This window comes from Odontesthes bonariensis, chromosome 6, assembly GCF_027942865.1.
Source record: "Odontesthes bonariensis isolate fOdoBon6 chromosome 6, fOdoBon6.hap1, whole genome shotgun sequence".
Classification (NCBI taxonomy): domain Eukaryota; kingdom Metazoa; phylum Chordata; class Actinopteri; order Atheriniformes; family Atherinopsidae; genus Odontesthes; species Odontesthes bonariensis.
Window position 1 is genome coordinate 32,108,231 of NC_134511.1, and position 21,478 is coordinate 32,129,708.

General features: G+C 40.4%; 1 protein-coding gene across 1 annotated transcript; it reads right to left on the minus strand.

The window, feature by feature from the left end:
* Positions 1-242: 242 nt before the first annotated feature.
* txnrd2.2 (thioredoxin reductase 2, tandem duplicate 2) lies at positions 243-21,101 on the minus strand. Its single transcript, XM_075468334.1, has 17 exons — positions 20,994-21,101; positions 20,324-20,389; positions 20,160-20,216; positions 19,913-20,057; positions 19,377-19,451; positions 18,117-18,195; positions 17,087-17,149; positions 16,816-16,886; positions 13,670-13,689; positions 13,190-13,281; positions 12,925-13,099; positions 8,055-8,191; positions 5,206-5,301; positions 4,531-4,623; positions 3,249-3,320; positions 2,730-2,827; positions 243-2,640 (listed from the first exon to the last, which is right to left on the minus strand). The coding sequence occupies exons 1-17, from the start codon at positions 21,067-21,069 to the stop codon at positions 2,517-2,519; spliced, it is 1,539 nt and encodes a 512-aa protein (XP_075324449.1). The 5' UTR covers positions 21,070-21,101; the 3' UTR covers positions 243-2,516.
* Between the last annotated feature and the right edge of the window lie 377 nt (positions 21,102-21,478).

Here is a 21,478-nt window from a genome sequence, read left to right on the forward strand (position 1 = left end):
ACCCTTAGTGACAATTAGTGTGCACACAGGTTGTGTGTACCCATCGATGCAGGTAGGAGCTGGAGCTGATAAGGACCTGTGACTACTGCAGAGCCATTGACTGACTGCTGATGAACATTCTTCCTTTGCACTAAAAGCCAGATGTTAGAGCGGTCTTTAACCATTGTTTAAGGGGCTTCAAAAAACACATTGTGGGTTAACATGAATCATTCAGTCATTAATTTAGACAACAGAAGACTCAATCGGTAGGTATAATTTCTTTAATGGTGACACTGTATCTCAATGTGTTATTACTTTACATATAAATTATGTATCACAAAGCTTTAAAGGAAAATTACACTTCTCTATTTACATGAACTAAAGTTTGTGGCCAGGTGTCATCAGGCCTCCACTCCCCAGTTTTGGGTTTTAGTGTAGGTCATCATTAGCTGGCCAACCTGAAAGTTGAACCCTGACCTCCCCTCCTGTGGAGCACAGCGAAGGTTAACAGGTCAAATGTTTGGCCTGGACTAAACAATCAACAATAAACAGGAATCAGTCATGACGGACATATTTTTATCAGATATCTTCAAAATATGTAAATTTGTGTGTGTGAACAGCCATGCCGACCTTCAAATAACAGATGGCATGAGACAAAGCAGAAGGGAAGCGGAGGGTAAAAAGCAAACAGACATTACAGTTACACTGATAGTCTCAATGACTTCCCTCACGCTGCCTTGGGCCTATCCTGGGGTCTCTGAAGTGGCTCGTTAAGCACAGGAACATAGACTCAGTTACCCTGGGCAGCGCTCAGTGTTGTGTTGCTTGGCTGGTTGGTTGGATGGTTGTGTCTGTTCCATGGCCCGTCCTACCCCTTTCTCCACCTGGAGCCCCCCCAACCTCAAAGCCCCTGCCGTGCTGTGCGGCAGTATATGAGCCCCTCTGTGCTCCAAGTGATAGAGTCAAGCTGTTCCTGCTGAGCGGAGGTCAGGGTCCTTCAGTCAGCACCTCGGCCCTGAACAGAGCACACAGGAATCCCCCTTCCCTCCCTGACTGGGGCTGGAACTCGGCTCTCTCCTCTCAGGCCCAGGTCCAAATAAACCTGGTAGCTCTCGCTCTCTCTTTTTTTCATCTCTCCATCTCCTGGCACGCTGTCACTCCCCTCATCAGAATCATTAATCAGACTGGGCAGATTAGACTTCAAATAAAAATAAACTAGCGCCAGCAGCCTCCTCATAGGTCCCTCAATTTCTGTAGCAGCCCTTTTTATTGACAGTCCTCCTCCCTCCTCATCTGCTTAATAAACCCAAGATGTCCGGTACAGGCAGCAGGTTGAACATTTGAGGCCTTTTGCAAACTGTAGGGGTCCATTAATGCTTTATTGATATAAACAACTCCCCTTATCTTCAGGGGTGATGACTCTTGAGGGCTAACCTGCCATCCATGTAAATATACAACAGATAACCCTTATCAGTTTGGCACCCATAAAGCTAGTCAGCTTTCCAGCTCCATCCACAAGCAAATATCTTTAATAGGGATTAAAGGGATTAAATGTGCAACCTGAATGCATTCAGGCTCATGTATTATACAGTGACTGCTTCATCCATTCTGTTCTTGGCTCACAAAAAAGTGAGAGAACTGGAGGGCAACAGTGCCGCCTTTGGGTGAGACTGAGTAGTACAATTATAATGAGGCTCTGACAGCAATAGTATTATCATTAAATTCAGTTCTGTGAGCCTGGGATGTGCCATGCATATAACTTTTGACAGCACATATTGCAGTCTCACTATATTCATTCCATGCATGTAGCTGGAGAAGGGAATGGGAGGAAAACAAAGGGGTCTGCTGGACTCTGCTGGGCCCAGAACAAGCTGGGGCTGCCTGGTCCAGGTCTTTGCTGGCTGGCTGACTGACAGGAGCCCTGCTGACTATTTGTGTGTGTCCATGGGAAATGGAGCGGTGTCGCTGCGGCGACGGCCCTGGGGCCATCCATCAGTGTCATGGTGTGTGTGTGTGTGTGTGTGTGGGGGGGGGGGGTTGTGTGGTATGTGTCACCTCCAAGACTAATGGACAGGAAGTACAGCCAGAGAAACAACAATATTTGCAGAATATATATTCAGAAGAACATTCGAACTTGGTCTATGTTTCTTGTGCGGTTTCAACAAAATCCTGAATGCACGTCTTAACCCTGATTGATGAGCCTGTTTATTTAAAAGACGCTCGCTCTGTGCCCTAACTCTCACTAACCTGATCCGTAGCCCTGTTCTTTTAGAGCATACACACAACATGTGCGTACATGGGATAATAACAATCCTGCTTATCACACAATATGCCAGTGACATAAATGCATGCAGCCAGAGATGACCTGCATCCCTGGTCAATGACGTGATCCCTCCAGCAAAGGAGGTGTCACAAACAATCCAAGTGAGGGAAGTGAAACTGGGAGCCATGGAAAGAGAGAGCTAAAAAGAGAAAAAGCATACTAAACCCAGGCATTGCTTAGTTTCCTGTGTGCTCTCAGGCCGAGGAGCTTAACCTCAGCAGCCGGTGACTGTGGGGTCCAAGCCAGAGCGCTTTGTGATGTTGATCTTAACCACCTCCTCAGCACAGCTCGGGTGGATTCCTACCGTCTGCAACAAGTGAGAATATGTTGCTCCGCACCTAAGACAAAAAGAAACGGAGGTTCCTAATGTTGCCGTGACTTACACTGACTGTCATTAAGCCTGTGGCATCAGTATTATTCAACGTACTGCAAGCCCATAGAAAAGCCTTGTGTGACCTCTCCTGCATTTGGACCAGTGAAATGCAGACCCAGGATCTTCTGATCACCGCCACGCTCACACACCACCTGGGTAATAAATAATAATAAAACAAATTGTAACAAAATACAGCAAGAACAAAATAAATAAAAAATATTTCAGCTGAGAAGGTGAAGTCAAGATGGTTTACTTATTTTGCTACATGCTGCTTCCTAATCTGTTTTGGGCTTTGTGTAAACATACTTATCACTTTTTCTTTTTTTCTTTTTCCATTTGATGGAGCAGAACAAATGCCTGCTCCAAATGCCACATATAGCCTATTTGTTAATACAAATTCACTCCCTGAGTAATTCTAAGACAAGACATCTTGTAAGCAGAGAGGCATCCATTATGGCGGCTTCGGTTTGACTCTTTGACTAAGAATATACACACAAGTAAAAACAAAAGCATCTCTCCAACTATATTAAACGGAAATTAAAGCAATAATCGATCAAATATCTCTGGTCTCACCTTTATGTAACACTGGCCTGCATCTCGCTCTGCAACAGTAAATTCCAGAGGCTTGTAGAAGGCATGGTATACCTACACAGACAAACACAAACAGCATTTACATATGCAGCAGGGGTCATATATTGTGCATTCTGCCAGCAATCAAGCAGTACTTTTCAGTGACTTCAAAATATCCCGGTGTGGTTCTTTGCTTTACTGAATTGCAAAGAAAACACTGAGGGAGGCTCCTCTTATGTATATTTTGTACAGTAATGTATTTCACTTTTGCTAAATAAAAGTTAAAAATGGCAACAAACACATTTATTGACAAAAATATTGTGGAAAAAAATGGTACTTGTAATGCTTAGAATAGAATAGAAAAATACTTTATTCATCGCCCAAAAGGGAAATTCAAAAAGTAAGTACACACTCCTAAATTATAATCAAATTAAAAGGAAATTACAGTTGGAGATACTTTTTTTTGTTTGTTTGTTTTGTCTTTTGTCTTTTGTTTTTATTTAAATTTTTCTTTTATCAACAGAATAAAAGAAAATCTGATTTAGAAAGCAAAGTACTGATCCTTGCCCACAGTTACAATCTAACCAAAACCTAAATAGCTCACATTGCACTGGTTTCTGGTACTGATTGGGTTTCAAAGTCCTTTTCGAGACGTGCGTGGAGTGCGTTTTATTCTACGAGCGAACGTGCCGACACAAGTTGTGAAGGCCGTGCAGCTGTCGGGGGTTGGTCCTGCAGCTCCTCCTCAGATCTCAGCGTGCCTGTCATCACCCCATACACACCTCAATCAGACCTCCTGCTCGCCTGTCACTCACAGCTAGGAGTCCCAGCTCGCCGGCTGAACAGTTTACCGACAATCTCCTGCAGGTGTTGCTGGCATCTGGCATATAGTGCATGTACACTAGCACGTAAAATACAGAGCTACTTGTTCTCGCATTGTGTGCGAGTGTGTCAATGTTTGTATAGCTGTTGCAGGACATTGTATTTCTTTATGAAGGTTGATTCAGAAACAAGCCGCTAACACTGACTATATATAGAAATTAATTATATAAACAAGTTATAGATACAAATTGTGCAACACGAGTTTGTTATGTTTAAAAGAGTTCCGTTTCTTCATTGGAAGAACAGCTGCCTCTGAATATTATAAGATTAGTTTTCACTTTCACAGACTGCTATGTGCAAAAATACGTGTCCAACTGAGGTTTCATTTGTTCTCTAATGTGTCCAATCATAGTATATGCCATGCTTTAGAGTCCATGGCCTAGAGTTGGATGACAGATCTTACTTCTATGCCGTCTTTTCCATGCCTTGTCTCAGCCTCCTCCTCAGACAGACCAACACAGCCGTACTCGAGAGGGGTGAACACAGTCGTGGGGACCTGCCACACATGAGTGCAATAAGGAACTATGAATTATGCAATTCGTTTAAATGAAACTGGGCCATATTTGGGAATTTTCTAAGGGCACCAGCAATTAGAGAGTTGTAAAGCTGAATACTTTTTTTTATATTTCAAAATCAGAAGGGAGCTCCCTTCCTTTCACTGAATATAATCTATACATAATTATATTTCCTAAACAGATTTATATAGAATAACATTGAGCCAAACACACATTAAAAAACTAACATAGAAAATTCCACCTTCACCCTTAATCTTGTAGGATGCACTATAATAACTATAATAAAACCTTCATTAAAACCCGCTGAGGGATGAATAAGTACACCAAAATGATGAAGAATGATGATATTTTGGAAAATGCTGGCATATTATGTTATGAATCATCTTAAAGAGAGGCTAGCAGTAAGATGAGGGGTGGTGCAGAAAAGAGTCCAACCAAACACCGGCAGAAATGGTCATAATTTTTCTTAAAACGGGGCCTAAAATAATAAGCAGAAAAGACCACATAAGCATAAGCTGTAGAAAGATGGAGGGAAAGTATCACCCTCTCTGAGCGCGTCTTACGTTGTCATAGTTCATGACCTCAGTGCTCTGACCAGCAAGTCTGCGGGCGAGGAGCTTTCCAGCTTTAACGGCCGTCGGAGTCAGCTCAGGCCGACCCTGAAACAGAAGAAATATAAAGCTCTGTAAATATTTTTTTTTATACAATTCCTTTTGAATTATGAAAAATTATCCTAGCCCAAAGTAAAAATGGTTTTCACATTTGTGACATTTTTAAAAATTCATTACGGTGGTTACATGGACAAGTTTACCGGATTCTGCTCAGCTACTCTCAGATCACTGCTGTGCACCAACAGCTCCAGACTAAAAGCTAATCTGCAGGTTTTAACTGCATATTCCAGCTGACTTTTATGAACAGCAAAAGGAGTGACATTCTGTGTCAGAAATCTTTATCAAAACCACTGCCCTGTTAAGTGAAATGAAATGTCTTCTGTCCCCCCTGTGAGACAGCTTTGACTCCTGTGTGGACAGCATTTCAGCTCAAGCAAATTGTTGTGTTGTTAAGCTACAAATACGTAGCAAAAGATGTGTTTTGCTTTATTTTTGGTAGTTTCACATAAATCAAGGTAATTAAGAATTATCTTGCAACTTAAAAAGTCCTACAACTGACAAATGTTAAGCTACTCAGAGTGGATTTTCATTAAGCTTCTCTTTCAACTCACAGTTTCACAGAAACTGTGAAAAATCAAATGTAAAAAAAATGACTTTTAATTTTCCGTTCCTCGTACCAGACTTAAAACATGTGGAGATAGGGCCTTCTGTTCAACTGCCCCTACCCTATGGAACAATCTGCCACTTCACATCCGTTCTGCCCCCTCTCTACTACAGTTCAAAAATAATCTAAAAACACATCTTTTCTCCATGTCCTACTCTTCTTAAACCCACCCCTCCGGCCCTACCCTTCCCCCCTTCTTTTCTTTTGTTAAGCGACCTTGGGTACCTTGAAAGGTGCTATATAAGTCCAAGTTATTATTATTATTTTTCTTTTTGCCAATACATCTGACCACACACAACTGCGCAACAGAAATCGTGTGATTACAAAGATGATTACACAGAAATGGAGGATCATGAGTCTGTGACCAACGGTGAGGTTATAAAAACTCAAACACTGAAATCTCTGAAAAATTGTCCGCCACTTTGTTTTCAACAGTTGTTTTAGATGTCTGCCAACAGACGCAGACATGGAGAAATACATCCAGCTGAACTGGGGAGGAAGCGGTAGGGCTGCGGGGCAATTCTTAAACGCATGACTTCAACCTGTTAAATCGCCGCCACACATCCTGTTGTCTAAATAGCATCTCCTGCACCTCTGCGTGTATGTGGCTACATGTGCTCTGACATTCCGGTGACTAATTCCACGCCAGGCAGCGTGCACTTTTATTATGGATTTGTTGGCGCTCTTTTCTGAGACAAAAAAAACAAAACACATGACGAATTAAGTGGGATATCAACCCTCCAGCTTTTTCATAGCAGAGCAAAACAAAAAAATATCTCTGCCGTTGTAAAAAGCTGACAGACTGATTGGTGAGAGCCACGACTCCTCAAAGCAAGCTGTCACTCACAAAGACGTCCTGTGAGTGTGCGTTTGTGTGTCATGAGACCTGGGAGGCAGGAAGGAAGCTCACAGCTGGTGATGTTGAAAAAACAACACTGACAGCACATGCAACAGGTCGAACCAGTATTAACATGGAGCCGGTTTCAGTGACTGGAAAGGCGGCCATGTGCAGTATTACATTTTAAAACATCTTTTTTTTTTTTTGTTAAATCTAAATGCTTACACAGTTTGTCCACATTTTTTCACGAGGTACAGTGGAAATTTAATCATGTTTAATTTCTAATGTGGACCTACGTATATCGCAACGGTTGCAAACCCAGCCAGGCACATGGCTGCAAACTGTTCTAAGCAAGAATATCAATGTTTTGCATATTCGTGGCTGTTAAGCTTGGGACGATTACGAGCAGCAAGTTGTTTACAACTTCATTTCAGTCCAAGGGTCTGGAGCCTCTTTGTTTGTCTGTGCAGTATCTAAATTTCAAAAAACAAAATCTGTGTTCAGATGGTTATTCTGAAGAGATTAGAAACATTAAAGTGCTTAATTTTCGATGTTAAACTGTTGCCAACTTCCATATGCGTTTGCATACATTACACTTTTGGTCACAGAGCATGATTTGTCTTTGAAGACATCGTTTGTCTTGTTTACACATAATGGGAGGTGCCCTGCATACATTTAGAGTGGTTTATAATTACAAAGTAGGAATTCTAATGATATAAAATGGATGAAAGCAACTTATCATTTTAAAAAAAGAATATTGGGAACGACCTGTGGCTCTTCACTCAATGTTATTCCGCTGTTTCAATGTTATCCCGCTGTCTCTTCACTAGTTGATTACCGGCCACTAGTGCTCATAAATAAAATTTTAAAAGGGAGGTTTTTCAACATGTTATGAAGACTGACTGAAAAATGAATCATAAAACTATCCATCTATGTAGTTTTAACCTCTTCGGGTATAATTTAGCAAGTGTGGTTAAAATGTATTCCAACTGACTTCAGTCAGATCATAAAAATAGATGTACATGTACATATCAAACAGCTGAGGGAGGTGAAAGTAAAAGATGGCGTTAAATAGCATTTTATATAATGAAGCTGACGCATACCCGGCTGTGTCAGCTGTTTCAAATATAAAAAGCATTTACAGTATCTGGGATGGGCGTGGACTTCCAGTAACTTGCGGCATAGTGTTGAGTTTTACAGTCTAAATTAAGACCAATAATTATATGGAGTGTTTTTCCACTCGTGACTGTTATCAGGGCCGTTTCTGCTGTCAGCGTGGAATGTGTTGACAATACTTACCTCACCGATGTCACCAAAAGCATAGATGTTTGGCACTGAAGTGGATTCATCAGCGCCTACAACTATTTTCCCCGACTCCTCATTGAGTTCCACGCCAAGCTTGTCGAGGCCCAATGTTTTGGTTTCTGGAGCTCTACCTGAGATTAACAGGGAGGCAATATTATGTTACTATTCTGTGGAAAGGGAGACAGGCAAGAGCGCTCACAACACATTCTGCTCAGGTTTTAATTCACACAGTATGCGATCCTGGAAAGAAAGAATCCAAAAACCTCCAAAACTCAAAGAAGAATTCAGTACAAGTCATTTGTGAATCATGGCATCAGAAATGGAAGGCTAAACTGAATATTTCTGGGTTTTGGTTTGATATAGGCTTTAACTAAAAACTTAAAACGGCAGTATCACTGGTGTCTTCATAATCCCTCTGAAGGTGAAAACTACAACATCTGGCCAGCTGAAGGGGAGAGCTCCAGAAGGAGCAACGGATGGGCAGCTGGGAACGGGTATCCCACTGACCCCACAGGACATCCCAAGGTGCGAATTCTGACACTTCCTGGGGGACAGCTGACTGATGCTGTCGACACAGAGTCTCCATGGTGATGGAGCTTGGACCACGCTTCCCCCCCTCTTCCACACAGCTCCTCACAACCTGCCTGGGTAGCATAATAAACACCCAGCCCTGAGGTACCCATGTAGATGCTATCGGACAGCAAAAACAACAAACCCCCGAGACCCTTTTTCCTGGCTGGAGCCAAAGAACAACGCCCCCCCACCCCCATTCTCAGACCAGTGGGGGCTATAGTTCTCAACGGTGTGTGTGGCTGAATGGGACAGAGCAAAGAGAATGAGGTGAGAGGGGAAGTTCGGCCGTCACGAGCAATTCCCCAAGGCAGGCCTTCTAAATATTTTCCTGTCTTGTAAGACCAAAACACTGCACTGCAGACCAGTCTCCAGTGGGTCGGATTTTTAGAGAATTAAATAAAGAAATGTATTTCTTTTGTTGTTTGAAAGTAGCGCTTTAAAAAAAAAAAAAAAACATTTAACATTTTTAAACATTTGACATTTGCTTTTCTTTATCATTTCACCCTCTTCTTCAACAACCACTTCCTGTATTAATATGTAAAACCATAATGTCAAATTTAACATGAAAAATGAAATACTCAATCATATCAACTATATTTTTTGCAGTAACTGTATCAAGGAATTCATTTTGAAATATTCTTTCACTCTATGATGTCAAGAATGAAACCTGAGAGCTCAAAATGGGTGGAGAGTTTGTGTCCTATAATGATGTAAAGTACTTTTCAAAGTCATTTTCAGCTTTGGTTGAATTACAGCACAAATTACTCCCAACATTTTTGAAAAAGTATTGGTTCTCCAAGTAAAGAGCTCTTTCTACTATCCCGTTACAGCAGAGCAGCAGTGAGCAGTCCATTGTACGGCGAGGACACAACAACTTTAGGTTGGTCAGTAAGAGACAGGGTTGGAATGTGGACAAACTCACACATGTGAGAAAACGGGCCAATCTGGACAAAGCCTGTTGTGTCATTAAGAGGAAGCCCCAAGACTGCTTTTCAAAACAGCTACAACAAATCTCCACAAGTTAAAATGAGAGCTGGCAGCTTATCTGATCACGCTAATGAACATAGACAAAAGGGAGAGCAATGAGACGGAAGCTTGTTATTGTTGGAGGAACAGATCGAGCACACAGCCAGAAACTGATGTTACTATGCGTTTCATTTCAAGCCAAAAAAGATTTTAAGATGCTAATCCATAAAGAGCTGTAAGGGGGGGAAAAAAGTTAGTATTACGTGTTTGTAACACTAGAAACGAGATGCAACCCAAACCTTCAACATGACCACCATCCCACATAACTTCTGCTCTCTGCTTGTTTGAAATTCATCACATGATCAATGTGCATCATCAATGATCTTATTTCCCTGAGCTGCTGTTCACTATGAGCAAAAGGAGCCCATATAAAAAAATGCTCAAAGCGTGTCTGTGCTTTTCCATACTGCTCATTTTGGGTCGGCATCTGTTTGCTAAAGATGATGTCATATACCTCTTTGCACCAATCAGGCTTTTAGCAACAATTTAATTGAAATGTGATGACAATGGTGGAGACATTTGCTTATGTAACCAGCCCTCTGAGTCACTTCTGAACAAATCACTCACAACGTCCCGATGAAGCCAGTAGAACGTTTAGGAGGATCCTCCTAATTTGTTAATGCTTATTTAATTAATATGAAAAATCCTTAAAAATAACTCAAAATCCCAGCAAGGTCACCTCAGACCTTTAGACTCATTCTGATCATAAAGACAGACAATAAGTTTTGAACTGTTCACTGATGGAAAAATAAAAAAATAAATAAATAAACAGAATGTAATTCTTGCTCTTTGTAACACAGTTGATAATAGCGAGAATTCAGGTGAATCACAACTTTTTTAGTAACAAGCACAACGGTGTTATTTCCGTCACTAAAAGGACAATTGTATCAATAATGTACTTTAGAAACAAGTTGCAGATTTGTGCATTTTTGAATAATGTATCCCAATCCCATCCACAGATTAAAACATTAGAGAACAGTCTGATCAACATTCAAGGTTGGTGCCTTATAAAACAAATTCATTTGTGGAGTAATGGCCACTCACGGGTGATCCAAATCTCCATGGATTAATGCGGTTAAATGCATGACTTTACAGCAGAAATAAACAAGCTCATATCCCAAAACTTGATGTTTCCCTTCGTGAGAACTGTATAAGGAGAGGGGGGATTTTTTAATAAATACATAAAATTACCACCTTGCAACACCACTTTGAGTAACAATGCTGTAACAGTGTCCTCAGGTTCTCTGTCACTTTGATCATTGAAAAGCTAAGACAGTGATGGTTAAATTATATACATCCAAAAATAAATAAAATATGGCTTCAAAATAGTCATCCACAGACCAATAAGTGATGTCACAGTGGCCATGTTCATGTTTTACATACAGTCTGTGAGACTGACAGGATTTTGGAGCCAGTCCCAGGTGGCCATTTGAGAAAATCCTTTGGCACTTCCCTGCAAGCTTAATTATTTTTTTTTTTTAGCCCTGAAGGTTGCCGCCTGTTTAAAACAGACCGGCAAATGCCCTTTAAAAAAAAGGAAATGTTTTTAAATGACATCCTTGAGCACTGTAGAGGGCAGTGAGGGAGAAGACTAATGTACCCACTTTCATTACGCAGACGGGAAGCTTGGAAATGTTCTGTTTCCTGTCGTGTTTCTATGGGCACACCTGGACATGGGAGCGGCCATGAGGTCAGGAAGGAGCAGGGGAAAGGTGGAGGGAGGCAGAGCCATGGAGAAGGATGTGGTAGACAGTGGCGATACTGTCCACCAGTCCCCTCTGGCCTTTAATAACTCCACAGAGGCCTGGGACCCTGCCTGGCCTCTAGTGTAAGACCACAGTAAAAGGAAGTGGCCTTGTACTCATAACTCCTGCATCCACACATCAAAGAGCAGAGGCCACATTGTTACTGGTTCTCACTAAACTGTATGGGAACAAAAGCTGTCTTTTATACACATATAGCCATCGTGAGGTTTTAACACAGAGGTCACAGTTACGAGTCCTTCCAACTTCTGAAAGCTTTTTAACTTTGAACTGCGAAGGCACGCATCAAGGCTTTGTGTTTTTTACAATTATGGAGATTTTTAGGGAGAGAGCCTAAAAACAAAGATAAATATTGGACAAGTTCGGAGTGTCAAATGGGACCTTTTTTTTTTTTTTTTTTTTTTTTTTGCTTTTTTCTGATTCCCAAAATGTCAGGATTTTCTCACTCTGATGAACATCGGAAACACACAGGATGTAGCATCTCACGCAGGGCAAAACCCATGCAAGTACTATTGTCACCAGCAGTCTCTTGCTAGGATAAGAGGGAAGAATTAACATTATCTCAGCTGTAGGGTCACACACATCCTTGTCACCGTCACACGCACTGACCCCCCCCTGCACAAACTCTAAGATAAAGCAAAAAAACTTTTAGTCAGATTTTCGGAAGTGAAACGTTGCCTTTAAAAGCGGTCAACGCAAATAATCCAACAACTGCAGCCCCAACGGATGTTCCTTCTATTGTTACTCATACTTCTGGAGGAAAAAGGAGAAATGAAATAATAGAATAATAGAAAAAGAATAAATAAGTAAGAGGAAGATGGCAGCTAGTGATGGCAGACAGAGGGCCACAGGCAGGGATGGCAGTGACAGATGCAAGGTTGGTTTCCGCAGGGCTGGCATGAGCAGGAAGGCACAGACAGAGAGAACAAAGAGGGGAACGTGGTGACCTGTGCCTGGGTGCATCCTGCTCTGACCTGCCCTTCTCCAACCATAGAGCCACAGAGCCAGCAGTAGGTGATTAACACTTCCCTTGCCCATTCCCATCACTCAGGCTTTATTACTTTGTTTTCAGCCTTGATTCTTCTGCTGTCTGCTGACGCTGCACTCATTGAAGATGACGATGAAACTGGCGGGAGGACAACGGACTCGTACTTCGCATTTAATTTTATTTTGTAGGGGTGTATGATAAGAGGGAAACAATATGAATGGAGGATTACATCAAATCCCTAGAAGCAGTACACTGAATGTCATAATCTAAATCGCATACCAATTAAGAGAAGTCAGAGTAAAAAAACTGATTAAAAGCTATTTAATAGTGTCATATCTAATGTCTAAGGATGTGCAAGAAAAGCCTGAGTCTCATCCTTTCATTGATTCTAGATTTTAGCAGGCAAAAGGGAATATTTCTGATACCTACATGTGATGCTTTTGCTTTTAAATAACACAAAAGCTTAAAATGAACCACTCCCCAGAAAAAAAACTAACAAAAACCACAAACTCACCAACTGCCCATAACACAGAGTCGTAAGTGTCTTTGTGCTCCCTGCCAGTCTGTGTGTCAGTCCATGTCACCTGCAGGGCTCCTGAAGAGAGTTTCTCCACTCTTTTTGGGATAGACTTCCATGCAAAGCTAGTCCCGTAGGCTTCCATGTAGTCTGTCACAAGACCTGCCATTTGCTGCATGACATGAAAATGAGGATCTACCTTTAAATGGGACAACAACTACCGTAAACATATCCAGAATATGCAAGTTTTAGATAGCAATACCCGATCAAAACCCCTGAGGGCGATGCTGCGGACCATCACTGTGGTGTCCAAGCCAATGCCTGTGAGGAAGCCTGCACACTCAAGAGCCACATCTGTATAATACCAAGTTAAGGAATATAACAATTTTATTTTCTGTAGTTATAGTATCATCTGAAGTGTGACAATTGACTTATAAAGACTTACAGTCCTGCACAGCAGCAAGGTAGCTTTAAAAAAGGAAATAAAACAGACAACCAGTTCCTGATGCAGCTCAGACTGAACACATACTGACTGGAGGGAAGTTTATATGGAACTAAGGATTCAGCACCATAAACTTAAAACATGAATAAATACAATTTGGAAACTTTAATTGGTCTGATGCAGGTGTTCCGTCTAGATAAGTCATTAATAACTGTAAAATTGTGTTTATTGATTGCCAGCAAATTCAATTAACAATTAACAATTGTTCCATTCACAAGCCTCCAGGCATTCAAAGGATACAACTGGCTCCGACCACAAGTCTGCAAAACACAAAGAAAGAGAAGCTCTTAGCAGTACCAACAATACTATACTGATACATTTCATCATTTAGTTCAGTGCACTTTGGCCAAATAAAACAAAGCAAATCCAAAGCTAAAAATGTTTACTTTAAATCGGAGAATTACAGAGGTGATGAATAACAAAGTAAATGTAGAAAATGTGGACAGTAAAAACTATGCGTTTCTGTGTGTGGTCCAGGTGAATCACACTCATAATCCAGCTAGAAGATCTTTGGTGCTGAGGAGGGCTAATTGCTGGCGTTTAGGCTAATCCCTGCGGATGGGGTGTGCCATGTTCAGGGCTCAAGTCCACACATCAACCCGCTGAGTGAAGCCTGTCACCCGTATGGATGAGGCCCTGTTTTTATGCTTCTAAAACAGACCTTCTTCCCTTTAGCTCTGCTCTAGCTGACAGCTCTGGCTGCCTGCGGCACATCCTGCCCTTGTCCAATATTAACTGTCCAATTCCCATTTTCCCCATATCTGTGTAATGCACTGTTGCACTTAGCACGTATTGTGAAGTGGCTTAAAAAAGATTAGGTTGAGAGCTTCAGCTTGATTCTTTGCTTTCATCACCTTTTATGTTTGATCTGTTTCAGCCCATCTGTATAGGTGTCATACATTATTCAACTAAAACTCAATGCTGTTTAGAACCTTCCATCAATAAAATATTTGTAAAATGCGTTTTACCTTACCAGAACATATCAGGCATAGAAGACTCAAAACTATAGATGTCTAATAAAGGTGATCGCGGTCAAAGTGAGATAGAGTCAGGCTGTCTAGCTCAAGTGTGTGATTCATTTTTCACACCAAGCCAGACTCCCAATTAAACTGAGACAGGAAGCGTTCCAACAGACAGACAAATCCTAAAAGTCTTTAGGTCTATTTCCTGTCAGCGTGAGGGAGCCAACTGTGGCCAAGGCCTTAGTGGTGCCACAAGTCCTGAGGATGAAGGTTTGCTTTGAACGGCCTCGTTGGTTGCTTGTTAATCTTGGGCAGTTCTTCAAAAGCCCTGGCACACATAAGCACTAGATCCAGATATTTCTGCGCTTCTGTCTACCATGGGGGTAAATAATGTTGCGAAGGCTTGCTTTAGGTCCAAGTCCAATAAAAGGGTTTCTTTTAAGGAGACTTTAATGCTTCCACTTATCTCATGATATTAGTGAAATGAGTTTGGCCAGTGTGTGAGAGTTACATATGCAGGGCCTGAAAATGGAGGTCAGACTCCAAATATGTGACAACTGACAACAATGCAGGGAAATTATTCTCTTCACATGAATAATTAGTAAATTAATGAATGAGTATATATTTCCATTAGCCTTGCCAGCCCCTGTGGACAGCCCATGCATGAAGACTACCACACAATATGTGATTTAACCAAGAAGTCCTCAATGCAACAACCAATATATTAGTGTTGTTCATCTATGCCACCTTTAAAATGAAACAGACAAATACATCCAGATTCTTATTGATAGATAACTGTCTTTATAAGATTTATACAAATGATTCTTCCTTTATGAATGGATCTGCTAAAAGTCAGAGTTTTTTCAGAAGACGTGTTGCAGTAAAGCTGCTTAGCTTGTAACACTGCACTCAAGCGCACTGTTGAAATCTCACTGTGGGTAAGTGTGCTTATCAGTTTCAACGAAGTAAACAAGCAGAGATAATTCATGTAAGAGACTGTGGCTGGTTTTATTAAAAGATATTTGTAAAGAATGTACTGATTTGAATTGAAAAATACTTTATTCCCGTATGGTTGCGTTGCAATAAATGATTTATAATAAATAAAATAAATATCTTAGTTAATCTTTTTACTGTATGTGAATTGTGCACCTTTGCTGTACGACTGTCCAAATTAGTGCTCCTTTCCTTTTTGATTTTTCTCACTGAGAGCACAGAGAACACACATCATTAGATCACTACACACTGACACATGCTCAGAGATTTTTTCTGATAGCATGATGACAGCAGTCCATTTTGGACTTCAGCCCCGAGGCAAAGTCTGTCATTTAGGTGTGTTTGCGCTTGAAGGTTCATTAGACACTCGTCCCTCAGCTGTAACCCCCTCATACTCCCTCACTGCCCACAGCACTTGCACAGCTGACGGCTTGACAGCACAATACCATCTACAGTCCAAGCGATTGTCTGTGGTTGTTTCTTTACAAGGGATGCTAAAGCTAAAAACATTTAAGTCACGTCTGCCTGCGGGGAAGTAGAGGACTCCACTAACCACCAAACTCTTACATCAAAGGACTTCCTGAACACAAGTGGTGTCATAGCTGATTCTTCAGCTTCATATACAATCACTTTTGGTGCAAGAAAGTTTATGAACGCCATAGAATCTTCTATATTTCTGCCTAAATATGACCAAATATTCATTGTAAAAATACATAAGGCTTAATCATAAGCCAAAAGTGTCAAAATCTTCACAAAGAAATTTCCATAACAAAAACAAAACAGTTATTAACTCCACATCCCGAGGTGGAGACAACCTAGATTCTCAAAGAGCTTAAAAATCAAAACAATTATTTCCATTTATCCGTCACCAAGAGGCAAACAGCCTCCGCAGCCCAGGTATACCACAACCACAAGTCACCATCTGCGTGACGTGCCAAGAGGAAACGTCAGGGAAGGACCAATTAACCAGGTGATGACAGGAGCTAAATGGCTGGATTAAAGGGCTTGTTCTGTAAAGGTCAGGATGCACGCCGCTAATCTGAATCATGAGGCGAGGACAGGCGGACAGGAAGAGAGAAAAACAAACTGTATGTCTCTGATGAATGATCACAGTGCGTGACAGCGGGATGTGCAGTGTCAGCGAGCAAGGTAGTGCAGTGGATAGACACGGAGTTAATTCTCTCTGGGTCGGAGGTCTTGTTTCCCTTGTAGTGCACTGTACAGAGAGCCAAGCCAGCAGGCCCACACACTGAAGAGTCACGTCAATATTTGGGGACTAAAGCATAAATCAGTTTTGTCCTGGATCGAATTTATTTAATTTTATGACTTCACATCTAAATAAGACACAAAGAGTTCTGGCTGCTTTAAATCTATTTTTTTTTTACCCCACATATGCGCATGTGTGTGTAGATAAGGTGAGGATATACTTACGTTTTTCCAGGAGACTTCTTCAGCCAAAATATGTCATCACTGGTGATGCCATGCTCCATTGCTCCAGGGATCTGTGATCAAATCGACCAATAATGTTGAGCACAACAAAGAGGGAGCGGTTTCCTCTCTGAGATCTGCGGTATGTGGCTTATTAAAGCTAGCGTCTGTACCTTAGTCACTGCATCAGAGTTTACCAGGTGATCAACAAAACAACACATGATGGCAGATATAAACGGTAATATATTGGTGGAATGATAATGATTATATTTACATTTGTAGGGTAGTTGGGTCGTCCACCTGTGGCAATCACAATGTTCTTTGCAGTCAGGATAGTCTGCAGAGAGGAGAGAGATATGTGGAGATATGTGAAGATATGTGAAGATATGTGAAGCTTTTGTTCGTATTCTTCTTCAAAAAAAGGAAATGTCAAATTAAATCAAATGGTCTCCATAGTGTTGTTATTACTGTGATGACAAAACAACAGTGACATCAGTTAAACGAGCAAGTAGGTACAGTAGTGTTACAATTAAAAGTTTTGGAATTTTAATTCAATAATTACAAGTAAAGTAATCAAAATAAGTACATTAATAAAGCTGCCATGGTCTGTGTCGCTGCAAAGGGAAATTACTTTTCTGGGCTCTGTAATGGACTGACAGTCTGTCCAGGGTGTTCACTGCCACTAATCCAAAGTGAGCTGAGGGTCCCCAACAGTGTTGTGCATGAACAAATTTCAATTAGCATGTTCGTGATCAGCATTTGGAGTCTGGTTTCAAAAGGATATCATTTTAATCAAAGTATGATAAATGCAAGCTGCTTTGAGCTCCAGTTTATGATCATTTAGAGCTAATCATATTCTAACTAACGTGACTGAAGGGTAAAGCTGTTGCATTGTCAAAGCTAAAATGCACTCAGTTAAACTCGATCATATGAAGTTTTTTTCCAATCACAGTTTGATTTGGAGTACCTTGATGGTTAGTAATAAAACTGATAAATGTGTGCCTGCATCTGCTCATATGTCTGTGTTCCAGTACTTAGCTCTTCATAGCAATAATGCACCACCAAAGAAGAACTATTCACAAGAGCTAAAAAAAAAGTAAGAAATGAATGTGAACTTAGTTCAGAATTATTTATTATTTAAGTGCCTTTTAAGTTATTATTATGAACTAGTGTTATGTACATAAACCAAATTTCTGCAAATAAATACTTTAAAATAATTATTCATTGTCTTGTCAATAACAGATGTCTCACTTCAATTTAAATAAATGAATGCATGCATGTTTTAATATGAATAAGCAGCCCACCCCTTTTCCTGCTTTTGTCAGTCCTCTAACTGTGTGTTCATCCACCAGACTTCCTTTGAGGTTCAGATATTTCACCTTCCTGCAAAACAGAAAACCAAACACATTGCCAAACTGTCTGATGTTGAGTTACTGAGAAGCACACTGATATCCAACTAATTCCCCCTGTGCATTCTCTACGCTTATCAATCCGAATAGATGCACTGAGAGGAGACTGGGACAGGGCAGCACAGTGGAGATAAAGTCATATTATTTTCTCCCTTTGATCAGGAGGAAGGGGGCTGGCGATTAGATTTTCAGCTATATCTCTGAAGGAGAAGAGATACCCAACTTCTGGATCAAAAGTGGGGGAGCTGCTTGAGCTGCAGAAATGTTCTAAATAGTCTTTAAGAACAGCAATGTTACCATATCCAGCTTTGCAATAGAGTTTCACTTTGTACCAAATGTATTTAAACTGAACATAAAGTGAGCTGTGTAACTACAGAACGTAAATTTGAAACATTTTAAACTCCAGTAAACACTGGAGTTTAAAATATTCAGGATACATCAGTAGGAGCAGCTCATGTGGTGATTCATGTACAATTCAGACCAAGAGATTTTCACAGTTGCTCCAGACTAGTAATCATCTAACGTTAATTTGATATCTTGATTAATTTATTTCTGTATCAAACAGGAAGCCTCCAGCCCTGATGAGCAGTCCTGGAGCCACGTAGTGTGTGTGTGTGTGTGTGTGTGTGTGTGTGTGTGATATAAAATGTACAGCACAGTGAGAAAGAATGGAAAAGCAGTATCGAAATTTTGCTTAATGAAAATTAACGATGAAAAATGAATAGGGAGCTATTGAGAGTGATGAGAGTGTGTTGATGCGGCATGGATAGCACATGATATCAACTGTGATATGTTTGTTTCCCTAAATTGTCTTTTTTTTCCCATTTGTCTAGGTACCTAACTTATTGCACTTACTCTAGCACTAGTTATGCTCTTAGCTGTTTGGTTTTGGAAGGAAATGCACTTGTGATTTCTTGTGACCTGAAGTTATTTTGCCTACCGATGTTGAACACACTTATTGTAAGTCGCTTTGGATAAAAGCGTCTGCAAAATGACCGTAATGTAATGTAATATCTATTGTATGAATATATAATCTGGAGAAGTTGGCTTTTGAAAATGAATCTTTACTGTAATCAAACCAACCTTTCAATTCAATGTGCAGAATAAGCCCACACTTATCAACTCATTCATCAAGTAGGATCTGCTGTGACTCACTTATCTTGGAGCTGGACTCTGTGACCCCAGTTCAGAGACCTCACGTGGTTTTGAATAGCCTCTGCCATGGTGGCCCTGGAAAACATGCCAGAGGTTGTGTCATAAACATAACACGCAACAGTATTTTAAACATTTTTTTTTTTTAATTACAATAATTGTACAAGGCATTATTTCCCAATTGCTTAGAAATGGGAAAAAAAAAAAAAAAAAAAAAGAGTAGTTTTTAAAATAAATTTGTCACAAGGAAAATTAATATTTAAATTTCAAGCACATTATATGAATTGTTTAAAAATGGTGTTTTTAGTCTGACAGAAGACCATCAGCATGACAAACTGTTGTCAAAGGGAGACCAGAAATAACAAACAAAATACTGCAGCGTTCACAACCTCTATGCAGTGGCACTCTCTAACTATAATTGCATCACTAGATGGTGCTGCTCAGCTACTTATTACACTAAGCACCGAAGTCAGCCTTTAGAAAAGGAAGTATAAAAGAAAAGCACTATCTTACAGTAGCTAAGCTTTGTTCACACTTACCAGTCATGGGAGACGGTCTCTGATATCTGCCAGCCGTACTTCTTAGCATCTTTGACTGCAGTACCAAGGAGAGCAGCCTGATGCATGAGCTTCTTGGGAATGCAGCCAACATTGACACACGTACCGCCCAGACCCCACTTGGTACCTGTTTGGAAAAGTATTTTCCAAAGGTCACATCTGTGCAATTTTCTCAAAATGTATAGCTTTTGAATCTCTAACAAACAACATACAGTAAAACAGGTTTTACCTTTAGCAGATGGCTCCACATAGTCTAAAACAGCAACTTTCTGTCCCAATTGTGCCGCTGAACAATGTAAACTTACAGTTAGAAAACTGAGGGAAAAAAAGAAGCATACAATGTATAGCAATATAGATGCCTAAACATAAATGAAAACAGGCAAAGGGCGTCACCTTCTTTGGAGCAAGAAAGGCCTCCAGAACCACCACCAATTACCAGGAGGTCATAGTCAAACTTCCCTGTGAGACAACACTGAATGATGAGCACTGGACACCGTGAAATCTAATCTCAATAATACAGTTATGATAGAAAGCTGCTGTAATGGCAGTCTGTGTAGACTGAAAGATGTTAAAGATGTTATCTCAGCTAGCAGAGGTAAAATAACAACAGTTAAAAATACCATTGGTTTGGGTAGAGATGCACACACACACACACCACACAGCTCTTTGTTTCTCACTAAGCAGTAATGAGTGTTATTATTAATGTAAGTAGTCTTTGTAACTCCTGTTTAACACCAACCAGCTATGTGGTTCTCAAGGCTACGAAGCCCTTCGTGTCAATGTGACCATGGAAACATTGTCTGAGCAACATGCATTTTCAAACTGCATTTGGTTAAGTGCAATATCGACGACACAAACCAAACTGACTTACAGTAGCTAACCAGGTAAAAAAAAAAATAATCACACACAGCTCTCACAGCGTTTAAACTTTAACCATTTAAGGTCTAAACATTGGTGACAGAGCTGCTATTAATCGCTAAATTCTCGGAGTTTAGTCCACTGCTTCTAAAATACAGTCTATGAGGACCACCTAAGTATATATAAATAATGTAATCAATATTACCTGTAAGGCTTCTTGTGAAAACATTTAAGATATTGATCCTTTTCCACCGGTGTCTTCCTCTGCAGAGGGCCGCCATGTTGTTATTATGAAAGGACCCAGGTCCAGACAAGGGTGGCTACAAAATTGCCTGTAAAGAAACACCATGACGTAAAGAAAAAGTACTGGATTGGCTCATTAATGTAATCCGTGCGAAAATTGAGATTTTTTTTAAAGTTTTAATAACAAAATTAAAATTATCTGTCTTATTGGACAGATGCTTTGCCTACAGTCTTTTAACAGTCTGTTTTCCAACCCCAGATGCAAACACACAGCACCCACTATTATAAGAACAGGATATTGTTTTCTCATATTCATATACTTTAGAGTTGTCCCAATTACATTTTTAAATAGATTTTGTTGAAGTAGTATTCAATGGCTGTGATCTTCAGACCCGCATCAGATTAACTGAATTGGAAAAAAAAAAACAGTATCTGAAGAAAAAGGAA

Bases quoted from the DNA above. Each gene is read 5' to 3' on its own strand.
- txnrd2.2 (XM_075468334.1), bottom strand. From the start codon at position 21,069: ATGGCGGCCCTCTGCAGAGGAAGACACCGGTGGAAAAGGATCAATATC. The intron at 20,390-20,993 runs GTAATATTGATT...GTTGTCTCACAG, and splicing joins TTTCACAAGAAGCCTTACAG to GGAAGTTTGACTATGACCTC. The intron at 2,828-3,248 runs GTGAGACCAGAG...TTTATTACCCAG, and splicing joins CAGGCCAGTGTTACATAAAG to GTGGTGTGTGAGCGTGGCGG.